At 38.3% G+C, this 12,996-nt stretch overlaps 1 protein-coding gene across 2 annotated transcripts in view; it reads right to left on the bottom strand.

The window, feature by feature from the left end:
• LOC121325445 (E3 ubiquitin-protein ligase NEURL1-like) overlaps window positions 1–12,996 on the bottom strand; it is a 54,954-nt gene that overhangs the window by 9,912 nt on the left and 32,046 nt on the right. For both annotated transcript variants that reach the window (XM_041267920.1, XM_041267921.1), the window contains exons 2-3: window positions 11,814–12,055; window positions 11,071–11,392 (exon numbers count right to left, since the gene is read on the bottom strand). In XM_041267920.1, the coding sequence (XP_041123854.1) occupies window positions 11,071–11,392; window positions 11,814–12,055 (564 nt within the window). The remainder of the gene's footprint in view (window positions 1–11,070; window positions 11,393–11,813; window positions 12,056–12,996) is intronic.

Here is a 12,996-nt window from a genome sequence, read left to right as displayed (position 1 = left end):
GAATTGCTGTCAGGGGCCGGAATTCACGGCACCAAAATAATAACCCCACGTTTTAGTCTTGGTACTTTCACTGCATATTCTCTCCGGTCATGCGCTCGCTCAGTCACACCCACAGTTTCTCATTCAAGCCCCCAGGCTCATGCTCCCCCTTATTATATAACCTCCCATTGTTTCCTGTTGCTGTCTGGCTCATCAACCAGTCACATCCATGCCCTGCAACCCCCGAAAACAGCAACACACATTCTTCCCACTCACTCCCCCTGCCCAAGCTCAGTAATGGCGTGACCCGTTCCCCTTACATTACATGTAACATAAAAGACAGTCGAGACAAACTGAACAGACAACAAGTTCTGCAACAAAGCAATTGTCTGGGTCGTTACAATATATATTTTCTTTATTTGAAAGTAAAAATATATGAAAGCATAATGACCTTTATGTGCAAAAATCTTCACTAATATACAAATGAACCAGAACTGTTGAGTATTTATTTTCATTTTATACAGTATTAAATGGCAGTGTTTATATGTGATAGTGAAAAAGAAAGAAATATCAATAGATAGATACAGAAAGAAAGAAATGTCTATGTATTGATTTATATATTCATTTATTTCAATATTTACTAATGTAATTAGCATTCCATTTTGTCCAATGGGGACCACAAATATCGTTACTCTCATCAAAACCGTACTTCCTTGCGGCAATAGGGACCACAATGAACGTTACACTGACAGGAAACCAACATTTTTCAGAGCTCAAGATCATGATCTCAAAATGATGAGATGACTGAAAAAACTCACCAAAATGTCCCGAGAATTATCAGCTGGTTGACTTCATCTTTCAAAATACTGGTTGTTTTTTCAACCAATTGTGTAGCACTGAGAGTACACAACATGCTTGCAAACTGAAGGTTATAGTTTCAAATCCCATGCATGCCAGACCTTCTGTTATATTTATATAATAGATATCTTTTTTTGCAGGCAAATGTTCAATATAAATATCACATAAGTGTGTTCTATAGTGTATTTCCATGTTGACAATACAAGTTCATTGTCATTAAACTCGAATGTTGGGAGAAAAAGAAGAAGGAGAAGGACATTTTTACCTTCCTTTGGTGACTTATTTCTCTTACTGTATGACAGGTATTGACTTTTTTCTACATTTCACCTAAGAGTGTTTGGAACTACAAATTAAAAGTGAAAGTTTTGAAAACACATAAACTATCCTTGCTGTATAGAGAGTCTCTGGCAGTTCTTGCTGATAACTTGGTGTGAGGAACTGCCGTTCCTCTCAATTCTTCAAAATCAATCGAGGAGCACATCAGCAGAAAGGTATAAAGCGAAACTTGCAGTAACATTTAATTCCACATGCTTCTATTCATATAGGGGGGTATGTATTTGAGCATGCACGCTAGTTTTAAAAAAAAGCACCAAAGGGAACTGAAGACATTCATGATTGCCTGTTTCCAACAGAACAGCTTGGACTGCTCACAGATACAGCCTCAAAGCCTCACATTTGATTTTCAACGCGATCACTGCCCTGTCACTATGAGAAGGTCAGATGCTGTGGCTACACATACTGATGAGACAGGACTCACAAGAGGAAGTAGTGTATGTATTGTTGAAGCTCCTACAGCATGGACCAGTCTTGACCACAGCACCTGCCATATGAGCAACAGATACATATACTAGATGTCTAAGCTAAAGGTAGACAAATAACCAAAATGTAATTAATCAAGAATGATCTGCATACTCATTTTCTTTTCCCATTGTAGAGATATATTTGCATGTGTCTTATAGTTTGGAGCTCAGCCCCCTGCATTTTAATGTAGACTGAAAACTTGGCGTAACTCATAGTTTTAAAGTTATATAGTCAAAAGTTTCCTAAAGGAACATGTTCTTGATTCAAATGTTAAAAATGTCTTTACTGTTGTAACACATGTATGTGAAATGGGCCAAATGCTGTTTGTCAAAGAAACCCTGTAAGGTGGATAGCTGTAGGTTCAGCCACTGGTGTAAATAGACAATTAGCACAGCTTATTGTATTTGTGATTTTATTGTGATTCCTGTAAAACAGTTTGAACATACAATAATTCTGTGTTCTGGTCAATTAAGTGCCAAGTGAAATTCCTTCCTCTGAAAGAACCTGCCCGCTGAGAGTTCAATTGATAGTGCATATTTCAACCATCTGAAAACAATTGGCTTGATTCATTACCTATACCCAGAAATTACCATTGACTCGCTTGACTCCTGGCTGACAGGAGGTTTAATGATTTTAATGATTATTTAATTGTGTTTCTATAAGATATCACCGAACTGCTGCAATCATGGTAGATGGGAAGTGTGTTATTCAGTTAAACATGCTGGGGTCAGCCATATTAAACCTTTGACAAATACACAACTTCACTGCCAGTAGAATGTTAAGAAAATGTTAACATTGCTTCAGATAAAAGACATAGCTGGAAATCTGCAGGTCTCGATTGCAATCATCAGAAGTAACCAGACTAGACTGGAGACGTTCATATGGATTCAACTTTATAATGCGACAATCAGTAACACCTTAAAATGTCCTTAACACTTTTATTTTATAAAGATTATCACCAATTACTTTGACTGCCTGTTGTGTATTACACTTCAGCAATGTCTTTTCAAACACTATCACGGCTGTTTGTGGTATTTCTAATGACTGGGTTGACTGGAGGATTGCTCCCAAAGCAGTTTCACTGCACACCACCTGAACTGACTCAGGATCAAATCTCCATTTGCCTTCTGAACATAAAGAATTGCCACACTTCAAATAACAATACTTTTCAATCTATGCTGTTGAACAGAGAAAACTGCAGCTTGGGGGATGTTTGCAATTATAGGACAAATGGAATAGTTTTCCCAAGACAGCTTGAGTGGAGGCAGGTAATATTATTTATTAAACATGGCAAGGGTCATTCTCCTATTCATTGCAAAGGCTGTGCTTCATCATGGTTCTCTTAACCTAACTTTAGTTGTTGTTTATCATTTCAAATTACCTCAAAGCTATTGTATAATCGCAAAATGGCACTCCAGAGTGTGTGTCAGTGTTTCACAACGACATACATCCTGTACTGCTGTGTTGCCTAATTGAAGAATACCCAAGCCAGACCCACTGAAAGCTCTCAAATACAGGCAGCAGCAGTACAGTAGGTAGACAGTGAATATTAAAAAATATATATATAGTCAAGCAGTAAACATTACAGAGAACAGGAGATTATAACATAATGAGTACAATTAAAATCCAGTCGCCAAATCATATTCCTAGCAGAAATAGTATGCATTGATATAATAAGTTTGTTCAGGCAGCCTTGTCCCTGAACAGTGATCGCCAGCTAAATGGAATTTCTACAGCTAACAACTTCTGTTTTTAAATATTAGCCCTGGGAATACGCATAATATTGAAAAACTTTAGGCCTTTCCTGTCTCTGCTACCAGAAACATGTTTTCCCAGCCCAATAATTTTTCTTTTTTACAGATGCCCTGACATGTTGGCAGAACTATCTGCTGTTCCAGTTTGTTTTGTTTGGAAGCTATGAAACAAAGCCCTGGTTCTTTAATTAGCAGCATTAGCTGGAAGTTGCTTATTTTTGTAAAGTTCAACTTCCAAGCTCATCAAACAGCATCATTGATCAAACATAATGGCAGGAACAAGAGAGCTTACTTTTTAAAGAATAACACAAATGTTCTGCTGAAATGTGTCGAACGTTCAGGGATTTTGGCTCATCCATATAAACTGGCACAATTCAACAAATCCATTGTCATTTGTAGATAATAAGTTCATGTTATGTAAAACTGAACAAGACGTAGCTATTTCTCAGCGGACTGAAAACTCAAGTTTAAAAAACTGTATATAAATCCATCCATCCACCTGATATTCTATTTTTTATTCATACAATACCGCTCAGGAAGTCTATTCTCTGCCTCCTTTCTAATACTTCTTTTAGCAGAAACATTTACTTTGAAATATGTAAAATTCTTCTGGCTTAACCTTAATGCTTAATGAACAAAACTGAGTCAATCCTTATATGTATAAAAATAAAAATCACTTCAGCAAGTAGATATTTAATTTGCTTTGTGTTATTGTGCAATATGTGTGTATATGATAACAGTATGATATTAATGCTTTGTTTATAATTGTATTGTATATTGTTGTTTGTGATGTGCAATACAAAATAAAACGAACAGTAATTCTAAGTGCCTATGTATATTGCAGCTAAGACATACGCAGTTAGACAGTAAAAATGGGGAGTCAACTCCAGGAGCGTGATATATCCGAATCTGCAGTATAGCGAGGGGTGATATAACAAGGGGTGGGCGTATTTATAATGAGGGGTAGGTCTGCTGAGAAGCAATCTCTTTCCCTGGTATGTCCTATCAGACGAGTAATTGAATACATTAATCCTCCTTTAATGAAATCAGGCAGAGGAGGCTATATTAAGCCTGGCCAGAATCTGTGACCTTTATTAAAAGTTGGTCAAGGGTCTGCAATGTCTCCTATAGGCCAGTGATGTCCAATAGCCCAGTGACTCCGCCTCTACTGCCATGCTGTCCAATAGGCCAGTGACTCCACCTCTACCACATGCTATCCAATAGCCCAGTGACTCTGCCTCTACCACCATGCTGTCCAATAGCCCAGTGACTCCGCCTCTATTGCCATGCTGTCCAATAGGCCAGTGACTCCACCGCTACCACTATGCTATCCAATAGCCCAGTGACTCTGCCTCTACCGCCATGCTGTCCAATAGCCCAGTGACTCTGCCTCTACCACCATGCTGGAGAAACCAATACTCCCATACAAGACACAACCCTGCTCAAGCTCAAGCACCAAGATGCCTACTCTTGGTATTGCAAGGTCGCTGCTTCAAATTCAACCACTGCCAACCTATGTGGGTTTATTACTCTCTGAATTCCAGGAACAGGCTGATCCAATTGAAATGTACAGTAGATAAAAAAAAAAAAAAAGCCTTAATTGACCTTGGGTGTATCCAAGAATGTCAATGCATTCTAAGGAAATATTCCTGAAATTGTGTAAGACATTGGACTCTGTTTGTTTTTATATTATTATAATTACAGTAATTGCAATAAATGAGTACCAGTAACTATTTCTTGGTTTGCCAAAAGTGATTGGTTACTCTGCTATTGTAAACTTACTGATAGCATCTGGCCTCAAGCAAAATGTTTCTATCCTGGCAAGAATATTAAAGGGCAGAATATTTTCAGATGCATTAGCCATGAACCAGTAACCAGTAACATTCCTACGTGATTTGTAATATACAGCATATAATACATATTTAAATGTAGGATATTTCCAATTAAAGTCCCATATTTTTTATCAGTTTAAATTACATTGCCTTATCAAAAATGCTAGTTTACTATCTCATTATTTAGCAAATTTACCAACCCAGACATTCTTTAAATTCACAGGAGAATTTAAGGAATCAGCTGGTGGCCACTGTCTTCATTTATCACAGATAAGGTGCTTTATCGGGAGTGACAATGAAGTGCAAGGCTGCACACAGTCATGCAATAACATCATTGCCTTTGTGGTTACAGCAGATACACTCCCTATCTCTCCTGTACACTACTGTAGTATTGCTAAGCTTTTACAGCAACATACTCCTATCCTTCCAGAGACATAGTGACATTGTCAGCCAGATTGATCTGACCCGTTATAGACCATGTTTATGAAATAATAAAAACCTTAATTGAATCTGAACAATAAATACAAATCAAACACTATCACATACTCACCTTGTTTAGCTTGTGAGACGCGCCTCTTGCCTGTACCGTGCATAATGGATATCATATTAAAACACTGTATGTATCTGTCAGCCTGGTTTCATCGATTCATAGCCATGCCCTTGATTGAGACCATATGTTTTATATTCTTTTGACATGTTTACATTCCCTTTACATGAAATTAACACTTTCTTTAGCGCCATAATTGACAGCACCACAGCTGAACTGATGCATTGTTATGACAAAGCTGTCTCCAAGGTAATCTCCAGAAAGACATAAACAAACTCCACAGCCTCTCATCCATCAGTCCTTGCCCCGCTATGACATTTACATGAAAACATGTCCATGGAGAAAAACTGGTACACCTACAAGAAACTACATTCCACAATCATTTTTATTTCCCTTATAAATAAACAGTAGAAACTGCCAGTAAAGACAACTGGCAAAAAAGGAATGACAATTGAAAATACTGATTTAAGAAAAAAAATCTCCTTTTGGTCATAGTACAAACATTAAATGATATGGGCACATTTCACATTTAGGGAGCTAGGTAAGCAGAAATTAAAAGCAAAACATATCTATATAAATAATATAAATATTATGAACTGATCTCAAAACATGTTTTTAATGAGCTTTCACTGCCCTTCAGATGTTTATTTATTTATTTATTTTTTAATGTTTTGGCTTGTGAACTGAAAATAGTAATAGAAAGCCACTATAATATCAATGCAAACAATCCCATTCTGTTCTGCTTGTTGTTGTTATTGTTTTTGTGGAATATTCCTGTCTAAAACTAGCACCCTTAAGACCAGTAAGCGTCATTCTAGAAAAAACTAAGCTGCACAACATTGCCATTTGCAACATGTGGCAGATAGCAGGCAGTAATTTAATGATTGTTTAATTGCTCTGTTGCATTGATGGCTTTCAATCTCCGGGGGCATTTTAATTTAGCTCAGATTCATTTAGTGATCCCTTTTATATAGCGGCACATCGTTTCTCTGCCTATACTTCACCAGCAGCACCAGCCCCGGCTTCAGATTAATCCCAGACCACATTCAGGGGCCACCCTTAGGAGAATGCAAAGCACCCTGAGACATCTACTGCTGGAAAGTGACACAAACTTCAATACAGCAAAACACAAAATAATCTTTCATGTGTGGGTGGAAAATAATAAGAGCTATGGACTGTAATCCCACCTCAATGGAATGATTCCAGCAACAGCAGCTAGATCCTAAGATTTAACAGGTATGACAAATATAATACTGCATCTCTGAAACATAATTTAAAAAAAAAAAATTAAAAAAGCCAAAACACACCCTACATAATGAACAAGTATTTGTTTAGGAAATTATTTTGATTTTCATTCCTAAAAAGCAGTTTTAGCTTTTTGGGGAAAAACCTACAAAGAGGATATTTTCAATGTGGGCTTATAAGGTAAACGTCTTTTAAAACTATCCTAGATTCACCAGTAATTTAAGTTGGATACACAAGTAATTTAAGGAGGATCTGTCCTGATGCTGGGGTCACTTCCAAACCCAGAAATGTAAATCAATATGCCTGGAGGAATGTCTTTGATCTCAGCAGCCTGCAAGCTGTTTGCTGACATCTGTCTGCTTTCATGGTCTATGTGAGGAGAGAATATGATGACCCTGCAAAATACAGTATGTGCTATATTAATCCATGTATTAAGAGGGATGCTCCTTCTGTCTGCTTGGAAGCACACTTGAGAATACTTCTCAAGGTCAATGGTTCAATTCCCATTTATTACATTTTATGTTTGTTTGCCTGCGCTTCCTTAAAATAGGCAACTAGTTGAATCTGGTGATTGATATTATCTTAAATTGTAACTTAGTCAGAGTAAGGTTGTTTCAGATTGTAACCAACTTTGGACCCTTTCCCCACTATACTGTAAAATAGACCTGGCTAATTTAATTTAGATTTTACTGTTAAACCACATTGCAAGACCCATTTACCAGTGAAATAGACCGAATAGACATTTTTAACACAACTGAAGAAGGGAAAGGGGAAATCTACGCCGAAAGGAATGCTACCAAGCATAGCAGAACCAGAACTGGGATTACATTAGGCAAATCAGTAAGGTAATAGAGTCACATCGTACCAAGCAGGGCTTATAAAGCTTTGATGCGAATAGGAAGCGAAGGCTGAGCTGCGGGTTGTTTATGGAAAATCTTTACAGGTGCGTGAAACAGCAGATCAGGTTTGGCAGCATGGTCTGAAACAAACTGGCAGGCATTAGCTCTGATTAGAATGAAGCAAACATGGCAAAACAACTGCATGACGTAACATGCACATGAAAATGGTTCTGAAAATATACTGCAGTAATATCCAATGGGATTTTGGAACCTACAAGTGTGTGGTGTTTTACCCAATTTACACTACAGCAGGACTCGTCACAAAATGACATACTACTTGAAGTTGTAATAAAGATGCACCTCCAGCATTCATAATCAGGTTTGCTAACTCTGGAAATAAGCTAGATAAAAAGAAACCCTCTTTTTTACTTCAAAACAGTGTAATGGTAGGAAAGGCTACGCCAACATAAAACATGCATGCACCAACTTGAAAACACTGTTACTGTCATGAGTATAGAACAACAGCATTATAACTATAACTACTGTATATGCTTTATTCTACAATTACAATACAGTAAAACTTCAGTCTAACTGCAGTGATTGCTTTCAATTGAATACACATTAACTGCAGTTATAGTCCATCAAGGATGGGGCAGGGTCTCTTTGGAAAGCATTCACACACTGTACTGTATAAATGTCTAAGCACTATGGCAAACTAGTGACCCAGGTATCTGTTGAATAAGAGTAACATTCACTTTTCAGCATGCATGTTTGTAATAATTAGATGTGGCTGTAACTGGCTGAGGTATTGATTAAACCAGAACTGTATCTGTAATCAAAACACTCACTCTATGCATATATTTACCATTAGCAGCTATAGAAACAGCCTAACAGAGAGAAAACCACAGACAGTGTAGCACCCTTACCCTGTCTGTCACGTGTATTGCACCTCATACTTTATTACATGTAAATTTGAGTTGTTTTGCAATGTTGCAAGCATTCATCTATAATTTCTAATAGACATTCTAGGAACAAAACAGTGTGTCACCGCTTCAGCCTGCAAGGGCAGTGACCTTTAGATAGTTAAACTCAGCACCTAATGAATTGCACACAACATATCCTTCGAGAGATTTGGGAGAAGCCACTGGCACAGCATGAAATGAGGTTAAGTAAAGCTATGTACAGAACATGTGACTCTTACTACATTACTGAGAGAGACTACAACAATGCTTCCCAGATTCCGTGATTAAATCCCTGTGACAGTTCCTTGAAATTCGCTGGCAGAAATTCCCAATCATGTGCAACTCGCACACACACACACACACACACACACACACACACACACACACACACACACACACACAAACATACAGCTACAGTGCAGTTTATTTTGTGATAGCTGATCCTGGTATACACTAAGTTTCCACAGCTGAAGGGAAGATACCTTTATACAAGTTTAAAATAGTAAAAGCATAGCAAAGTATAGTTAAAGCAAGGTTAAGCACTGTGAAGAATTATAGTGAAGGATATTAATAATAAAACAAGATAAACTATGGTAAATGCATAGTATAACCATGGGCATTGTAAAACTGCAAAAATGGCAGGCAAAAATATTGTGGTAAACTTGTATATGTTGCTTCTTGCTATATGGCTGGCTAAACCAAGGTGAACCTCCATAAACTGTTATTAAACAAATAATTTTATCAAAGCCTATGACTATAAAACCCTTTAGCTTATTTCTCTAGGATATTTAAAAGGCTACTAATTGCTTAAAATATTGCATGCCACACAATACAACAGTTTTACTGCCAGGTATATAGTTAAGTGCACAGTGTTCGTTTACTGACACACTGAGACGAGTTTCTTAAACTGAAACTCCAGTCCTAAATTTGCATCCCTTTTTTTCTGAATATATCATAACAAGTTAACAATTTTTTGGGAAAAAAATCAAACAAACAAACAAAAAAAAAAAAACAACAATAAAAACAAAAACAATATATATATATATATATATATATATATATATATATATATATATATATATATATATATATATATATATATAATATATGAACACACAGATTGCCTTATATATACATTGATGTGTGTGGGACCTGTAAGGGATGATGCATCTCCTCTATTACACGGAAGGACTGCTGTCTACTTTTTTAAGGTTCTGCCAACCATGACTGAGGGGATTAGGCTAAAACATGTTCCTGTGCTGAATCCTTTAATATTATCTTACTGTTTATATCGAACATAATTGCTTGCCAGGACCGAAGAAAGGATGCTTCAGTGCAGCTCTCTTAAAAATGGATGCTGCGATGTGTTCTCCCAATTTTCTGCCTTCTTAAAGACGGAACTTTTAAAAGATAATGCAATTATTTCAAGTCATTTCAAACAACGAGAAGAATGCAGTGTGTTTAGCTTCTTGCCAGCGTAGGTTGCTGAAGAACATAGCAAAGACTCAGTGATTTTTTCCCAGCATAACACTGACTGTGCCAAAACAATAGCAAAGCCTGCTGTACAATATGCACTGCCTCTGTATCGTAATCACAGCCAGCATTCCCTGTGTAGATTACTGAGAGGCACTGCCTCTGTATCGTCATCACAGCCAGCATTCCCTGTGTAGATTACTGAGAGGCACTGCCTCTGTATCGTCATCACAGCCAGCATTCCCTGTGTAGATTACTGATAGTTTCTCATTAAGAAGTCCTATCTGTGTAAAAGAACATATTTTAGTGTTTGTGATCAAAGCAAATTCAATTATTCCCATGAGTCACAACTAAATGTAAGGCCTGACTTGGCTCTGCTTTGCCCTGAACGCTTTACTTTACACATGGAACCCTAATTTTGCTTTCTTATCAACATTTTCCCATGCTCATCTGTCAGTGTAGCTACTGCTGCCAAGTTTTTAGGGCAAATTGGGATTCTCGACAACTGCGACATGAAAAAAGCAAGCAGTTTTTTTTAATGCCTTCAGCACTGTGTATAGTACATGGCACAGTGTGTATGTAATCAACTACACTCTTACTGCGATACTTCAGATTATCATCAACATTATCAGCATCCCATTGTCACCAATTTCATAATAAAACAACCCCCTTGAACTCCATTGTATTTGGAAGCTATACAGTAAATTAGAATAAACAAATAAAGAGGGTTATTAAAGCCCTGTGTTCCCACAGTTGTGATTTGTTTTCTGTCCTACTTACCAAGCAGCTGCACCCCTCGAGTCAGCCCATATACATCTATTAGCGCCCAGAGTGGATCGGTGGTCCGGACTCCACTGAAGAAGAGCATGGGACTGGAGTCGTTGACCCGGTAGAAAACCCGGCCCTTCTTGTCCACCCAGAAACCGACGACATTGCCCTCGTTGGCAAACTCCTCAGGCAGGGCCTTGGCCCAGAAGCCACTCTGGGACACCAGGTCTGGGCAGGCGTATTTAGGAAGAGTGTCCGGGTTAATCCGAGATGGGTCCTTGGCAGTGAATCCCAGTCTCAAAGCCCCGCTCCAGCATAATTGCTTCTTGGTGATCTGCCAGAAGGAAAAGACAAAAGCATGGGTAACAGAACAGGGTTGTTCATGGAAGCTGTACTTTTAGCACCCGCTCAGTGTCTTGTGGTTCAAATCATTACTCTGCAACCACAGAAATCGTATGGAAAATATTACTTTTGTGAACTGTGGCTATTTCAAAGCCAAGAAACTGAAACAAACACAGCAAACAGCACTGCACCAAACATCAAACCTGATTTTTATTTGATCTTGAAGTGTTTTAAAAACACCAGGGTTCTGTTTCCACTTTATATTGTGTAATTCATTGGCTCCACTGTTTGGAAGCTTTCATTTTATTGCAACTTGTAGCAGCAGCCTATGTGTCCTCACTATGTACAACAGATGGGTACAAAGACAATAGGATTTTACAGGTATGATTGTTTTTAATGAAACCTTTCCATACCTTGAGTCTGACCTGCTCATAAAGCACCACGGGTCGGTTGCTGAAGGTGATGGCATTACAGAAGCTTGCCTGCCTCTTGACAGTCTTCAGGGACAGGTCCATGGTGATCTGCGAGCCCTTGGCATTGGGGTGGAAGAGCAGAGGGTTGACAGGGAACCCCCCGCGCTGCTGGATCGGTGGGCAGCGCTTGGGCTTGTGATGACATCGGTGTGAGGTGGCTGGGAATGACCCACCAAGGGAATCTGGAAAGAAACGGAGGCACAGATTATACGTTGTTGCATCAAAAGCTAGAATCAGGCCTTTTTGGAGAGCTTAAATCCAATTCTTGCTAATTTAAGTCCAAGTTGGTGTTCTGTTGAATTAACTGAACACAGTGGATGGTTAATTTCCTGCCCATTACCATTCCAGCAGGTTATGAGAGAACCTTCAAATGTATAGTTTAGTATGGAGCAAACATAGCTAACATGAACCTGACAAGACCTTTTGGTGATAGGAAATCTAAGTTAGCATCTAATGTACAGAATTTAGATGAAAAGCTATATGGGGAAAGTTTGAGCAACATAAGTCAAAATCATTCATAAAAAGGTGACCTTGACTTGAACAGGACTGGGACAAGTGAGTTAAAAAAAAATAAAATAAAAGGTTTGAGTGCATTACTGCCCCCATGTCCTAAGATAAAATACCCTAATTGATCTTTCAGTGTTTTATAGATGGATGGAAGAGGGATGGAGACACAAGGTTTCCAATTTTCACATCATTCATGAAAGCAACCAAGCAGCTCTGCAAAAGACTTGCTGGGGCTTTCAATTCTTTTTCAGCATCTCCGAGTTTAAAGTTAGATGGCTGTTATGTAGGTCAGGCACATTAGTGCTTATCCTTCTACCGCTCCCATCTGTCTGCCACCAACAGGCATGGCTCTAAATGGGTGAGTAAATATTGTGCCTCTACCAGGGGCAAGTGCAAGCACTGGCGACCTGAGCAGAGGTTCTCAGTGCAGCTACAGTACAGTATAGGGAGTGTAATAGGTGGCTGCATTTATTTGTTCAGCAATGTTTGAAGTAGTGAGATCTTCAATACTTCTCTAACCATGGGTACAAGTGCTGTTCTTGTACTCTGCTCTCCTCAACATAAAAGTTTCTATGCTCATGTTAGACAGTAGTCATATACATTTCTTACAGCCAGA

The sequence above is a fragment of the Polyodon spathula genome, chromosome 13 (genome assembly GCF_017654505.1).
Source record: "Polyodon spathula isolate WHYD16114869_AA chromosome 13, ASM1765450v1, whole genome shotgun sequence".
Classification (NCBI taxonomy): Eukaryota; Metazoa; Chordata; class Actinopteri; order Acipenseriformes; family Polyodontidae; genus Polyodon; species Polyodon spathula.
Note: the sequence above shows the minus strand (reverse complement) of the source record. Positions and strands in the feature narration are given on the sequence as shown.